This window comes from Suillus fuscotomentosus (genome assembly GCF_016647785.1).
Source record: "Suillus fuscotomentosus strain FC203 chromosome Unknown F5891scaffold_41, whole genome shotgun sequence".
NCBI lineage: Eukaryota > Fungi > Basidiomycota > Agaricomycetes > Boletales > Suillaceae > Suillus > Suillus fuscotomentosus.
Window position 1 is genome coordinate 109,328 of NW_024539553.1, and position 14,955 is coordinate 124,282.

Below are 14,955 nucleotides of genomic sequence, written 5' to 3' on the forward strand. Positions count from 1 at the left end.
CCTGATATTGGTATCGGTGATTTCCTTGCTATGCTCCTTCGTCCATTCGTGTCAGAGCATCCTACTGACATATTCTACAGCCTACATGGCACATGACCGGGACCCTGATATTGTGACTTGCGAGCATCACGCGATATACGATATTCCCTCATGTTGTTTGAAAGGAGGATAGTGCTGTCTTGATTCACTCAGTGAAAGCCATCATGATGGAGCACAAGATACTCGTATCACATTCTGGTCAGTGGAAAAATCGCTCTCGGACCGTGAAGTTCTAGTTCACGATGGATACTACACAGATACTGTTCTTGTAGAACACTCCAGATAGAAATATCAGTGATGCGATGCTGTTTTATCATCTTCGGGAGCGTTTGAGGCGTCCATGGCAGTCCTGTGAGTACCAAATTAGCCCGCCGTGTATCATTTATACGAGGAGAACTTGCATTGTAACTGTGAACCAGAAGCATTGACTATCCAATCATTGTTACTGGCTCGGAGATACGATGTGGAGACTCAGACATTTCGATGACGCTTTTCCTGGCAGGTGAAGAATTGTGCCGAGGCCACGATGCGTGCTTTCGTTACGTTGTTATCCCAGTAGGACAATCAGACAAAGGTGTTAATATCTCTCTCCAATGTGGCTTTTGCCGCACATCTACGCAGCAGTGTCTCACCAAAGCTTATCTTTATGTTAAGTACTATAGTGTACTAGTATTGGTGCATGTTAGGATCCAGACTCGCATATCCGCTATATACGTATTATCACTTTTCTATGCAAGTGATTGATGGTTCTCGATCACAGCGACTCCCCTCTTAACTCACAGGATAAGCCATATCAGCAGTACACGAAACTCTATCCACCAAGACGTCCAGGTTGATCGAGTCAAGGGGACAATATGACAGCATTGAGTTCAGAAATAGGCTGGAAAAAACCATGTGAAGTAGACAAGAAATGCGGCTCCTGCGAGTATTTGGCGTAACCTCCAACGTAATTCACACAGGAAGTTGTACATAGTGCCAGTTGCGGACATGCGCATGAGCGCTCGTCTACACAGCATTTAAGCAGTGAAGTGACGCAAGACAGCCTACAGATACATCAGTGCACCTTACAAGATGCTCAAATGAACAAGTGTTCAACTTTTAATCAGACATCCATCAGTTGATCGCTTATAATTGGAGATTGAGCGGCTGTACTTCCTGTGAGTGATGCTCTGATGGTACGTAGCTCTGGTGAGCTCAATCTCCGCATGAGGACCGATAAAAGTTCTTCGTACGTGAATAGAAGGGGATCCGTTTAGGGTGCATGTGGGTTGAGGGTCGAGAACGTATCCCCGAGAGAAGATCACGCCTCGTCAACAAATCAATGTCTTCGTATCTGAGATGAGCGAGGAATTACGACAAAGACGATGTGATACAGTCTTGTCATCCGTGTCATTTGGACCTCATTCCTTCCAAAAATGTCAAAGTGCCTCTACAATCTTGTTTTGTGTGTGGGGCTCGTTCACGAAATCGTAGATATTCGTATCATGCTGTGATATTCCTGCATAGCACAGGTGTTATCGTCATCGTCGGTCTGAACAAGAATGAGAGAATCGATACATGCCTATGAGATGGCCTTCGCGAACGAAACAGTTGCACTCGCAGTTCCTGTTTACAAGATACCATTTCCGCAAGACGAGTTCTAGATGATGAAACGGTGGATTCGATGGATCACATTAATGACCGTGTCAATAGACAGGTCGCGCGATATGAAATACAAGGATTTCTATAAGAGTGTCCGACGGATGGCGACACCTTGTCAACTATTCGATGTGAACGGGGATCTTCTTAGAAAACAAACAAGTCCATCCTGGAAATAGGCGCCGCTCAGTGACCTGCAAACGTGCTGGAAGAGTTAATGACATCGAGTTCGAAAATGAGCATACCAAGTGGAAACGGAATGCGGCACCCCATTGAACATTTGCCATAACCACCAACGTAGTCTTTACGTATAGGAAGATGGGCATAGCCTAGCACCGGTCAGCCGTCGCAGGCCTGAGCGCTTGAGCTACATAGCAACAAGCTGTGAAGCGATTACAAGGATCGTGCATGGGACAGACCTTAAAAGACAGCTTAAACGATCAAGCATCCAACATCCTCAACTCTCACCAGACGCATTCTGATCACTGGTAATTGAGCAGTTCATCTAGATAGTGCTTCCCGTGAGTGACACTCTTGGCTCTTCTGTAGGTTAAAGCTGACCACATGCTCCAGCAAGAATTTCTGCATTCTCATATAACCACTCAGCAACTCCTACAGTGCCAAAGTTGTCTTGTAGGTGAGGACTGGATTCCTGTGAGTGAGCTGTTACACGAGCAATAGCTCATATGCTTCTTACAAGATAGGCCCTCAACTCACCAGGAATTATTGCCATACCGAGTGCCGACCATGTCTTCTGCCACCAGTCAGACGCCAACGATCATGCCATGTAAAACGTTGCGAGGTCATACCAGGCGGGTAAATGCTATTGTGCACCTGCCTGACAGACGACACATTGTCACATGTTCACCAGATGGCTCAATCCGACTATGGGACCTAGAGAATGGTGCACAGATAGGAGAGCGGTGGTTCTCTAGGAGGAACACGATAATGTGGAGCATAGTATTGTCTCCAGATGGCAAGACAATTGCAAGTACATCCACAGACGCTTATAAAGTGAGGTATTGGGACGTCGAGACGAGGGAGGTGGTTATTACCGCACTATTGCAAGAACACCCTCAGGTTTTGGTTGCATTGTCCTGGAGTCCAGATGGTAAACGAATGCTGAGCGGATCCCGCGATGGGATGGCAGTATTCTGGGATATCGAGAGCCGCAAAACTGTCCTGAAAATCAAAACGGGACATGACGTCCTGTTCACAGTCAAATACTTGCCAGATGGGACAAGAATTGCAACGGGCGGACTCGGAGAATGCAGTCCAAATCTGGGACGCAAAGACAGGCGAGCTGCTTAACACGCTCAAACACGACGATGATGCAGCAACTGCGGGTTTGACATGTACGTCGGATGGAAAGAAACTTATTTCCGGTTATCATAGCCGGGACCCGATTAGGATATTCGACACAACCACCTGGCAGGAGATCGCCGTGCTTGAGGGTCACAGTCACTTCGTCAACGGCTTCTCCTTGTCTCCGAATAATCGCATCCTTGCAAGTGCATCAGATGATAAGACAGTGCGTCTATGGAACCTCGACACGAACCTTCCAATCGAACCACCTCTCCAGCACAAATCTAGTGTACAATCCGCAGCCTTTTCCGCTGATGGAAAACTGCTAGTCACTGGTTCCTACAACAATATCCACACATGGGACATTCACGCCATCCTCAAAGAAGCTGGCCTTGAAGACCTCCTTCAACCTTTACCTGATGTAGAGCTTATAGTTCTTCAATCCAAACTACGCTAATCTCCCACTCGCAGGTTGCAGCTCAAGAGTCATTCATGGATGTACGCAATTTGTTTCTCAACCTTCCCTGTGGCTGTAACCTTGATATTCTATTTAGGCGGATGCTACACAGGCTGAGGATGATGAACTTTCGCCAGGCTTTTTCAACGATGTGACAGATGGTGCTTATGTATGTCATTAGCGTTTTTAATTCGTCCCTGATCTGACCTCTTTATCTCAGTCCTCCAGAACGTATGGTAACCATCACCGTTCCTCTTCCCGCCGTCCCCGCACTCTCGCACCCTCTTTGGGAAGTGTGAGTGCGCTCATCCGTCGCCTTTCGTTGCCTTTCCGCCACTCTCAACCCCACACCAATGAAGAAACCAAACTCCCGCAACACTCAGGGCGAGCTATCTTTTCTCGTCACCGTCCTCGTGTAGTTGAAGTTGCTGCAGTAAAGGATAGAGAGGTATGTCTTTCTCCGGTATATCAATTTCTAGTGTTCAATGATTTCTGTGCAGGTTATATTTACTGCTCCACCGCCGCCAGAAAAAACACAGCAGCAAAGCCAATCGCACGCCCAAGAGTCGTCCACGACACCGCCTGCTCCAGTTGCTAATCCTACCACACCACGTGCAGGATATGCGCATTCACTACCCATCCGATTGTTGGGTCATCTCGTGCTTTTTCTCTGCTGCGCATCTCCTCAACACGTCAATGGAAATGTACAACCAACGCAGCAGCAAGATCAATTAGGAAGTCAAGCCCAGCCCCAGGCGTCGTCATTGCAGACTCACCCTGCCGCCGCCTCGACATCCACGATACTTCTTGCTCCTGCGACTAGTCCTATTACGCCAAGTGCAACAAGCACATAGCCTTGACCTCTTCCAATGCGAGCTTGTTTCGAGCTTTTTTTGTGCGTCTCCTTCATACATCGATGAGCATCAACACTGTAGCACATGGACAGTTATCTCATTTTTGCATCTGGTTCTTTTGTAACGTTTGTCATCTTGTTGTTCACGCTAAGAATGTGTGTATTTGATTTCCACAGCCTCCTAATTTCAGCTTGCTTTCAACGCCATGTTACGAAATGTTACTTTTTATTTCAAGCAGTCATAGAAACTTGATAGTAAGCATTTACAATTCCCTGTCTTGCATTGAATCGTTCTTTCGCTCAACTGTACCTGCGCATTTCCTGCAAGGCTTGCATGCTATCCAGCTAGTTTCAACACGCTATGTTGATCTTGCGGCGATTTCCCGCTATGTGGTTCTCTTTGACTGCACGAGTACTGGCATGAATTGCATGCCAGAGTGAGCTTGTGATCTTTACAACCAAAACGTCTCAACCTGCTGTCGGCGTTGCGACCGGCCGTTATGTCTCTGCATGCACATTGCACTGAAGATGCATGGGTCGCAGACAACGCAATGACCACCTGTGCCAATCACCATGTAAGTATGTGGTTACTCAGGGAGCGCTCATCTTCTCCAAGACTAGGCACTTAATGTTTCTACCTTCTCCCCTACACCTGCCAAAGTTCCCTACTATGTGTACTTATTCCTTATAATGATCATGTGTCGACGGTACATCAACATGTTCTTCTCCTAGTCGAGGCACATTGTAAGACAGCCGCACTTCAGTGATATAGGAGTCTCCCCTCTGTCTTGCTGCAACTGACTCGACATTGTCAATCTGTCGTCAATGGAATGGATGAAGACTTTCAAGAACGGCCTGGTTTAGCATCGAGCTCTCAGCTAGACATGCCGATGCCTTCGATTACCCTCGCAGTACGGTTGTCTGAAGCAGCTTTACAAAGCCAAGGACACCAATCTAGGATGGACGTTCAGTTATCAACTCCTAGGGCGCTTAATGAAAGGTCTAATAGCGCTGCTTAAGCTTATCATACAGTCTCTCTCGCGGTAAGACGTCACCCAGATTTTTATTGTGCCTAAATGGTACCACAGGTCAGCCGATACGGCAGGTGTGTTATAGGTAAAAGATACTTTAAGCGAGTTGCCGTTCTAATCCATGCTTACGATAAATACTCGTATGCAGCGTTCAAGGTTGATTGGACTGTTAGGATGTAAACGTCTGGCGGAGATGTGTGCATTTGAGAGGGGAGGATCGTGGCAACACAAATGAGTCGTCCTGTCAACTGTTTGATGGCAACAGGGACCTCTTTAGAAAACAAGTAAATCCCCCCGCTCCATATCCTACGAACGAGCTGGAAAATTTAGACATTGAGTTCAAAAATAGATTGAATGAGACGTGCAGAGTGGGGAGGGAGTGCAGTACCTTGTGGAATGTGTGACACAGCCATTGACGTAGTCCTTACGTTACAGTATAGGAAGAGGGACATAGCACCGGTCGCAGACATGAGCGCTTGATAGACACAGCAATAAGCTGTGAAGCAATCACGAGGATGAAGCATGGGACGGACCTCAAAAGACAACTTGAACGAACGGGTGCCCCAACTTCCTCAACTCCCAACCCGACACCCTCTGATTGCTGGTGGTTAAGGGTTTGTTCAATCAGCGTTGCTCGTAAGGCGACTTTGCATTCGCACGAGGCTCTCTGCGTTCTCAAGTACCGGCGCTGCACGTGCATGCATTGTACCAAAGCTGTCTTGTAGGTGAGGATTCCTGTTAGCAGGCTGTCTCATGAGAAATGCCGCATGTACTCGCATTAACCACAATGAAACAGGCCCGCCCAGCTCACCAGGAACCATACTGTTGCCCAATAATTCAAGATCCTGGCAAGCTTCTTGTGCATATACTAGGCTACAATCTACTGTAGCGGAACGTTAACGCCCTTGACGCCAACCATGTTTGACTTCAGCACTGAAATACTACAAGATATAGATGGTATTGAGACACAAGAGATCAAGCCACATCAGACGTTGCGAGGACATACCGGATGGGTTAATAATGTTGTGCATCTGCCTGGCGGACAACAGATCATGACATCTTCAGCGGACGGCTCACTCCGGCTATGGGACCTAGAGAGCGGCGCACAGATAGGAGAAGAATGGCGAGATGAGAATGATGCAGGTGTGTGGTCGATGGCATTGTCACCAAACGGCAAAATAATTGCGAGTGGATGCAATGAGGGGACGGTGAGTTTATGGGACGTCGGGACGAAGAAAGTTACTGCCAAATGGTCAGGGCATACCAAAGTTGTGTGTGCACTGTGCTGGAGCGCAGATAGTAGACGGGTGCTGAGCGGATCCTGGGATGGGACGGCAAGAGTCTGGAATGTCGAGAGCGACATAAATATCCTAACAATCAGAACCGCGAACAAGTGGGTAAACACGGTGATATACTCACCTGATGCAACAAAAATTGCAACCGGCGGAAACGACAAGAATGCAGTCGAAATCTGGGACGCAAAGACGGGCAAGCTGCTTAACATGATCGTACATAACTTCATAGTTCGGAACTTGGCATGGACGTCCAACGGCAAGAAACTCATCTCCAGTTCACACCTTATTAGGATATTCGACACAGCCACTTGGCAGGAGATCGCCACTCTGGAGGGTCACACGCAAGTTGTCTACGCCATCACCTTGTCTTTCAATGAACGTTTCCTTGCAAGTGCATCATGGGATAAAACAGCGCGTCTATGGAACCTCGACACAAACCTTCCAATCGGACCACCTCTCCAGCACAGAAACGATGTAAGCTGCGCAGCCATTTCCGCTGATGGAAAGTTGCTAGTCACTGGTTCCGAAAACGAAAACGCATACACATGGGACATTCACGCCATCCTCAAAGAAGCTGGTCTTGAAGACCTCCTCCAACCTTTACTTGATGTAAAGCTCATGGTTTTCCAGTGAAAATACGCTAAATTCTCACTTGTAGGTTGCAGCTCAAGAGTCATTAATGAATGTGCGTGATTTGTTTTCCAGCCTTCCCAATGGCTGTAACCTTGATATTATATTCAGGCGGATGCCACGCAAGCCATGGACGATGAACTTTGGCCAGGATTTTTCGACAACGTCACAAACGGTGTTAATGTGCATCATCAGTGTTTTTGATCGCTTCCTGTCCTGACTTCTTGATCTCAGCGCTCCAGAACGTACGGTCACAGTTCCTCTTCCCGCCGTCCCCACCCTCTCGCAGCTTCTTTGGGGAGTGCGGGAGCACCCTTCGGACGCCTTTCGTCGCTTTTCCGCCGCTTTCAACACCACACCAATGAAGAAATCGAGCTCCCGCAACGCCGAGCTATCTTTTTTCGTCGCCGTCCTCGTGTCGTCGAAGTTGCTGCAGTGAAAGACAGAGATGTATGTCTTTCTGCGGTATGTCGATTTCTGGTGCCTGATAATTTTTGCAGGTTATATTTACTGCTCCACCGCCACCAGAAAAAACACAGCAGCAAAACCAATCACACGCGCAGGGGTCGTCCACGACACAGCCTACTCCAGGTGATCATCCTATTCCACCACGTGCAAGATATGCGCATTCATTACCCGTCCGGTTGTTGGGTCATCTCGTGCTTTTTCTCTGCTGCGCATCTCCACAACACGCCAATAGAAATGCACGATCGACGCAGCAGCAGCAACAAGGTTCAGAAGGTCAAGCCCAGGGCCAGGCGTCATCATCACAGACTGAGCCTGCCACCCCCTCGACATCCACGGCACCTCCTGCTTCTGCTCCTGCCGCGTCAGGTGCAGCGACCATGCAGTCGTGACCTCTTCCACTGCGAGCTCGCTTTGTGCTGTTTCTTTGTTGTGCATCTCCACCGCACGTCGAGGGCTATTAGTACTTAGGTACATGACTGTTTCACACTTCCTTCCAGTTCTTCTGTACTCGTATCTCTTTCTTGATGTCATTTTACAACTACGTACATCAATGTATGTACCAAGCTTGATTATCTCAACCGTTGCGAGAGGAACATCCTGAAATCAATTAAGAGGACAAAAGCCCGGAACCTGGTGCAGATGATGGTCTGTTTTCCTACGCAACCCATTCTCTATCCAGATTCAATCTTTTATATATATGAACTAATTTTTGTGTTAACCTCTGTCAGCACGCGCGGCACCAACATTGCTCTAGCTTGTTTGTATTGCGGTTGTATTTTTGTGTGATATTAGTTTTGTATATCGCGCTGGGTCTGGATCAACCACAGGCTTGTTCTCATCATGTTCTTCCAACATACCGACCCCGTCTTCCCTTCCTATCATGCTTCTGAGTTCTCTTTCTTTCATCGTGTGCTGGTTCCTTCGGACTGCAACCTCCTCAGTGACTGGTTCAAGCATGGGTTGGATTGATGCTTCTTGAATGAGAATTAGAAAACTTGGACAAGATGTGCCTATCCTCCTATATATTGATGCCATTTCCGCAAGACAGTTCGCATTGGTACGACGGTTCATTCGAGAGATCGCTTTGTGCTTGCATATATTCTAAAATGTCGACGGCATCGCCGAGTTCGAACATAGACCGGAAGAAATGAGAGGAGCGGGAGGGAGTGCGGCACCCCGTCGAATGTTCGCCATTACCATTAAATGCGGTCCTTACGTATAGGGGACTGGTTACAAACCTGAGCGATGAGCGCTTGATCTATACAGCAATAAGCTGTAAAGCGAACACGAGGATTGCGCATAGGATGGACCTAAAAAAGACAGCTTGAACAAACGAGTGCCCAGCTTCTTCTTCAACTCCCAGCCAGACGCCCTCTAGGCTCTGACCACCGGTGATCGAGGGTTCGTCCAAACGGTGTTGCTCGTAAATGAACTTGAAATTTAGGTCTTTCTGCAGGATACAGCTGACGGGATGCTTGCCAGCAACTTCGGATACCCATAAAGATCTCTTGCACACTCCAATCTCTCAAATAACAACAAAGCACTTCCTCCACAGACAGTCCCGAAGTCATTCTGGGTAGGGCGTGAATCCTGTGAGTGGGTCTTGTTAGTAATTGTTCTGACAAGAAATAAAGTGAAAAAGACAGGTTCCTGGCTTCACCATCAATCATTGCTGTCGCCGGAAGATTCGGTCTGATTCCAAGATCCCGCTCTCTCGTATACATAGCCCCCAATCTGCCGTAGTTGAGATACCAAGCACCTACCATGTCTTCCTCTGCCAGTAAGACACCAGCAATCACGCCACGCCAGACGTTCCGAGGTCATACCGGCTGGGTGAATGGCGTTGTGCACCTACCTAACGGACGACAGATCATCACATGTTCGCCGGACAAGTCGCTCCGACTGTGGGACCTGGAGAGCGGAGAACAGATAGGTGAGGACTGGGGAGACGAGAATGCAATGGCAGAAGGGTGGTGCATGGCATTGTCTCCCGATGGAAAGACAATTGCAAGCGGATATGTTGAAGTGAGGTTATGGGATGTCGAGACGAGGAAACTTATCGCCAAATGGTCAGGACACAAAGCTGTGTGTGCATTGTGCTGGAGTGCAGATGGTAAACGAGTGCTAAGCGGATCTTGGGATGGGACGGCAAGAGTCTGGGATGTCGAGAGCAGCCAAACTGTCCTGACAATCAAAACCGGGCACGATCAGGTGAACGCGGTAATCTACTCGCCCGATGCAGCAAAAATTGCAACCGGTAAAGACAACGTGTCTGCAGTCAAAATCTGGGATGCCAAGACGGGCAAGCTGCTTAACACGCTCAAACACATTTATCCTGTTTGGAGCTTGGCATGGACGTCGGACGGAAAGAAACTTATCTCCGGTTCAAATCCAATTAGAATATATGACACAACCACTTGGGAGGAGGTCACCAATCTCGGCGGTAACACACTCTTGGTCTCAGAACAACCGCCTTCTGTGTGCATCAGGTGATAAAACAGTGCGCTTGTGGAATCTGGATACAAACCTTCCAGTCGGTCCACTCCTCCAGCACGAAGATTACGTGCAATGCGCAGCCCTTTCCGCTGATGGAAAGCTGCTAGTCACTGGCTGCCAAAACAAAAATGCGTACACCTGGGACATTCACGCCATCCTCAAAAGAGCTGGCCTTGAAGACCTCCTTCGGCCTTCATCTGATGTAAAGCTCATGGTTCTTCAGTCAAAACTATGCTAATCTCCCCCTCGTAGGTAACGGCAGTGCGTGATTTGCTTCTCAACCTTCCCAGTGGTTGTAACCTGGATATTCTATTTAGGCGGATGCTACGCAAGCCGTGGATGATGAACTTTTGCCAGATTTTTTCAATGATGCCACAGATGGTCCTAATGTGCGTCATCAGCGTTTTTAATCGGTTCCAGTGCTGACCTCTAGATCTCAGTCCTCCAGAACGTACGGTAACTATTACCGTTCCTCTTCCCGCCGTCCTCGCCCTCTCGCATCCTCTTTTGGGAGTGTCAATACACTCTTCGGTAGCCTTTCGTTGTTTTTCCGCCGGTCTCAATCCAATACTGAACCCCAGCAACACTCAAGGCGAGCCTTATTGTCTCGCGGGCCTCGTATCTTCAAAGTGGCTGCAGTCAAGGACAGAGAGGTATACATTTTCTTGCGTACATTCCCTATCGCCGTGGTTTAATGATTCCTGTTCAGGTTATATTTACTGTTCCCCCGCTGCCAGAAAAAACACAGCAGCAAACCCAATCGCACGCTCAGGAATCATCCACGACACAGCCTGCTTCAGGTACTAATCCTACTACACCACGTCCCAGATACCCACTATCTGTCCGATTATTGGCTCTTCTTGTGCTTTTTCTCTGCTGCGCTTCACCTCAGGACGCTGATGGAAATGCACAACCAATACAACAGGAAGGCCAACCACAATGCCAAGTCCATACCCAGGCATCATCATCGCAGAGTCATCCTGCCACCCCCTCGACATCCACGACACCACCTGCTCCTACTAGTACTGTTGCATCAGGTGCAGCGACCGTGCAGTCACGACCTCTTCCACTGCGAGCTCGCTTCGTGCTGTTTCTTTGTTGTACATCTCCCCCACATGCCGATGGTCATTAATACAGGTAGTACATAACTACTTCCCATTTACTTCCAGTTCCTTTGTACTCTTATCTTTTCATCTCGCAACTACATAGATCGATCTCGTTTCCTCGTGTGTCGAACTCGACAATACCAACTGTCGCGAGGAACATTCTGAGATCAATTAAGACGATGAAAGTTCAAGATCTAGCACGGATGATGGTTTGTTTTCCTACACAACCCATTCTCCGTCCGGATATTCATTCCGCAGCCCAATCTCGTCACCTACTCGGAGAATAATGAACGCAATGAATATCTGGCAAGAGAATCTTGTCAGATGCAGTATGCTATCATCCGCACTATTTGAGCAGGGTGTCATATGTGAAAATCTCTGACGATGATGTATGGTGATCTACTGAGAAAGGGAGCCTGAGAAACAAGCGATAGCGTGCCACGGTAGCACTCAGTACAAAGCTCCGCGTGCTCAACGTCAACGCTGGCTCAACATACTCTAACCATGAACATCTCCAATCCACAAAAGAGACGAAGGAAAGATTTAGCTTTCAGTTCACTTGGGGGTGAAGTGTGTGTGGACTGCTTGTTCAATGATATTCGCCTAGTCCAGGACTTGGTAGTGGTCAATTCTTGGTAGGAAATGATTGTGATTGTGGTTCTTAAACTTCGCAAGACAGGGGAAACACGTAGATCGCCATGGTCGTGGTGGTTATGTGGTCATGTGCCAATTTTTCACCTGAAATTCGGCAGAGAAAACACAAACGCTCTTCAATCTGCACTCGGTGAAATATATTGGGCCCTATCAGCGTCCATTCACGTATAACAGCCCCAAAAAATGATGAAAAAGTAGCACCCACTGGATGCAAGTGGTCATTGAATTAGAAAAACAGTGTCAGATGGTGGAAAAAGCAGTGGAGTGCCATATTTTTAAAGATATGCATGCATCATACCGTATCGTCATAATATCCATGGTGACCACGTGCAGAGCAAGCGACAATGCCGGATTAGCAAGTGGAGGTAGATATCAGTTTACTCCTCTTCCTCCTCCTCTTCCTCTTCCTCTTCCTCGCCTTCCTCCTCTTCATCTTCATCCTCCTCCTCCTTGGCAGCCTCGACGACAGCTGTTGCAATACGGTCCAAATCCCGCTGGCCGTCTTGGCTTATCCGTCGTCCACCATTGTCGGTCTGCTCCAAGACACCAATCTTCTCCAGCGATTGACAGACTTTTCTTTGGACGGAGGCAGAGGAGTCGGCGTGGTGTGATGGGCGGTTGCCGCGTCTGTTGCGGCCACCGTGAAGTTTTGTCAATGCACCGATACCGACGTCTTTGCGGAGGTAGATGTGTCGTGCAACAGCAGCTAATTATAATCGCTCTTTAAAATTGTCCTTTGATAAAGGGTACCGAGCGCAACGCACCTGCACGGACGTAGTACCAGTCTGGGTCGTAAGGTGCAAGCTCCTTGAAAGACCCGGTTTTAACAATGTCGACCCATGTTGGGACCTCAAGCTTTCCCGACCGCTTGAGATGGGAAGCATATGCGGTAATGAAAGCATCAGCGCTGCAAGTGATATTCACGATTAAATAATGGGTCAATTCGACACAAGTTCATTACGTACCTGATATCTCTTACTCCTGGCATGTTGAATAGTGGGAAAGACGACCGTGAATAACCTTGAGGAAAGTAACGCGGAACGTTTCGCGCGACGGTTGGCGACTTGTGTACGACTCTGAGAATTAGAGTTCAGTACTGAGTCGAAATTCAGCCACCGCTGTGCAGTTTCTGGATTAGTCAGCAAGGTATTTTCGAAACGTTTACGATGAGAATGGCACTCGAATCTATGCGAGCAAACAATTGACTGCAGTCCTGCACACGCGACACATAGAAGGTCGATACATGAATTCGAAGGTTGAGCAGCCCGCTGCCCTGTCCAACGACATGATTTTCATCGCAGAAGATTATCAATGTAGGCGTGTCGCTCGCAATTCCAAATAGTCCTGGACATGTTTGGGTATAGTTACTCAGTGCTTGCGTTCGAGTGTAGGCAAGAATATTTGAGCCTCATTTGATCTGACTGGCAGGTTTTTTACACGCACCTCATCGACTACCACAACTTCAAGCTTCTGCTTACGTAAATGGCATGATATCGTGGGGTTCCTCATCCGATGCTGTGCACCCACGGTACCATGATCATATCCACTAGTACTGTTTACAAGGATATTCAAAGTTTCCCTCCTTTTACATCTTTACCTTCAGAATTACTCATCGAGATCTTTTCGACTTGCAGCCTCACAGGTGACTGGCATATCCCCCTCACACTATCTAAAGTCTGCCGTTTATGGAGAGACTTGATTGTATCGGCACCCTGCATATGGCAGACCATCGTCGTACTAGAATCGAGGCGCACCATGTCCTCCATCCGTACTCAGGCAGAGTTATGGGTCGCTCGCTCTTCACCTCTTCCATTCAATGTAGTCCTCAAGCTAACAGATTTCGAGCGACTGTTACCCATCATGTCGTGCTTCCTCCCCAATATCGCCCGATGGATGCGCTGCACTATCACTTATGACGGAAGAAATTTCGAGACATCCTTATCCGACCTCACCCTGTCCTCGCCTCGTCGCATACTACATCATCTCGATATTCTTCTCAAGACTCCCTTCGAGGACGTCGCGGGTGATGACGAAGATGATGTCATCTTTTTCTCCTGCGGAAGCGCGACATACCGTCACATATCCATGAGAGTGGCAACGACCAAACTGCCCCATACAGAAATGGTCAACCCCTTATTATTCACATCCCTCGACATCTCAGAGGCTGCATTTGAATACTCCGTCCGTTCACCGGACCTCCTTCGGTTTCTTGCCCATTGTCCGAACTTGGAGCACTTATACTTTCACGGTTTATCCAATGATGAAGGCACTCTCAACGCGCCATTGCCTTCCATCGCCCTTCCGCGATTACACACGCTCCTCCTAGACCAGGTTTGCAATCAGCGCAGCATCCTCTCGCATCTTCACCTCCCTGCATTGCGAGAGCTTCATCTGCGTCACATCAATGTAGACTACTCACTCGAACCATACTACGTCTCCGAAGAAGGTGACAGCGACGACGAATTCCATGACTTTTCCCAGTCACCACACAGCGACCTTCACACTGGTATGGGTATCCGCAAACTCTTGTCGCGCTCACACCCCCCGCTCGAGATCCTAGACATGGATTTATCAGATATGCGTACCAAAGACTTCCGCTGGGTCTTTGATAAGCTGTCCGACTTGAAACAGTTCTCCATTGTTGGGTCGGATATGTCGGATTCAGTGGTTGCGCTGTTCATGCCTTTTGTTGTTGAAGATGGAGATGGGGAGCGGATGAGCGTACGCCTGCCCCGGCTTTCGGTTCTTAAGATGTACAGCTGTCAACAGCTCTCGGGGGATGCACTGGTGAAAGCCTTGAGTGCACGCGTCCACTACACGGATCATGCAACGCCAGATGCTACGCTGACGACGGTGGTCATTTCAAGCTGCAATGATTTTACTGCGGGTAATGCTCAAGAGTTGTCCTGGGATTTGCACGATCGTCTTCATGTGTCGTGATGCTGTCTTTAATTTGGAATGACATTGTTAGGGATTGTTTTAA

At 48.2% G+C, this 14,955-nt stretch overlaps 5 protein-coding genes across 5 annotated transcripts; 4 read left to right on the forward strand and 1 right to left on the reverse strand.

Annotated features, from left to right (window-relative positions):
* The first annotated feature begins 2,564 nt into the window (after positions 1-2,564).
* On the forward strand, positions 2,565-4,341 carry F5891DRAFT_488502 (uncharacterized protein). Its single transcript, XM_041372012.1, has 7 exons — positions 2,565-3,032; positions 3,088-3,208; positions 3,260-3,403; positions 3,454-3,480; positions 3,537-3,608; positions 3,660-3,887; positions 3,968-4,341. Coding segments are annotated over exons 1-7 (801 nt in total). The 5' UTR covers positions 2,565-3,030; the 3' UTR covers positions 4,175-4,341.
* Positions 4,342-6,731: 2,390 nt separating this feature from the next.
* On the forward strand, positions 6,732-8,068 carry F5891DRAFT_488586 (WD40-repeat-containing domain protein). Its single transcript, XM_041372013.1, has 6 exons — positions 6,732-7,227; positions 7,277-7,303; positions 7,360-7,431; positions 7,483-7,698; positions 7,749-7,839; positions 7,899-8,068. The coding sequence occupies exons 1-6, from the start codon at positions 6,826-6,828 to the stop codon at positions 7,946-7,948; spliced, it is 858 nt and encodes a 285-aa protein (XP_041223709.1). The 5' UTR covers positions 6,732-6,825; the 3' UTR covers positions 7,949-8,068.
* A 1,649-nt stretch (positions 8,069-9,717) lies between these two features.
* F5891DRAFT_488688 (uncharacterized protein) lies at positions 9,718-11,414 on the forward strand. The gene is made up of 6 exons (XM_041372014.1): positions 9,718-10,414; positions 10,465-10,473; positions 10,530-10,601; positions 10,653-10,743; positions 10,794-10,865; positions 10,922-11,414. The coding sequence occupies exons 1-6, from the start codon at positions 9,953-9,955 to the stop codon at positions 11,017-11,019; spliced, it is 804 nt and encodes a 267-aa protein (XP_041223710.1). The 5' UTR covers positions 9,718-9,952; the 3' UTR covers positions 11,020-11,414.
* Positions 11,415-11,947: 533 nt separating this feature from the next.
* On the reverse strand, positions 11,948-13,158 carry F5891DRAFT_1044680 (ribosomal protein S19e). Its single transcript, XM_041362198.1, has 3 exons — positions 12,938-13,158; positions 12,737-12,879; positions 11,948-12,678 (listed from the first exon to the last, which is right to left on the reverse strand). The coding sequence occupies exons 1-3, from the start codon at positions 12,958-12,960 to the stop codon at positions 12,350-12,352; spliced, it is 495 nt and encodes a 164-aa protein (XP_041223711.1). The 5' UTR covers positions 12,961-13,158; the 3' UTR covers positions 11,948-12,349.
* Positions 13,159-13,505: 347 nt separating this feature from the next.
* Positions 13,506-14,912, forward strand: F5891DRAFT_955973 (uncharacterized protein; the record flags this gene model as incomplete). Its single annotated transcript, XM_041375373.1, has 1 exon — positions 13,506-14,912. The coding sequence occupies one exon, from the start codon at positions 13,506-13,508 to the stop codon at positions 14,910-14,912; it is 1,407 nt and encodes a 468-aa protein (XP_041223712.1).
* Positions 14,913-14,955: the final 43 nt, after the last annotated feature.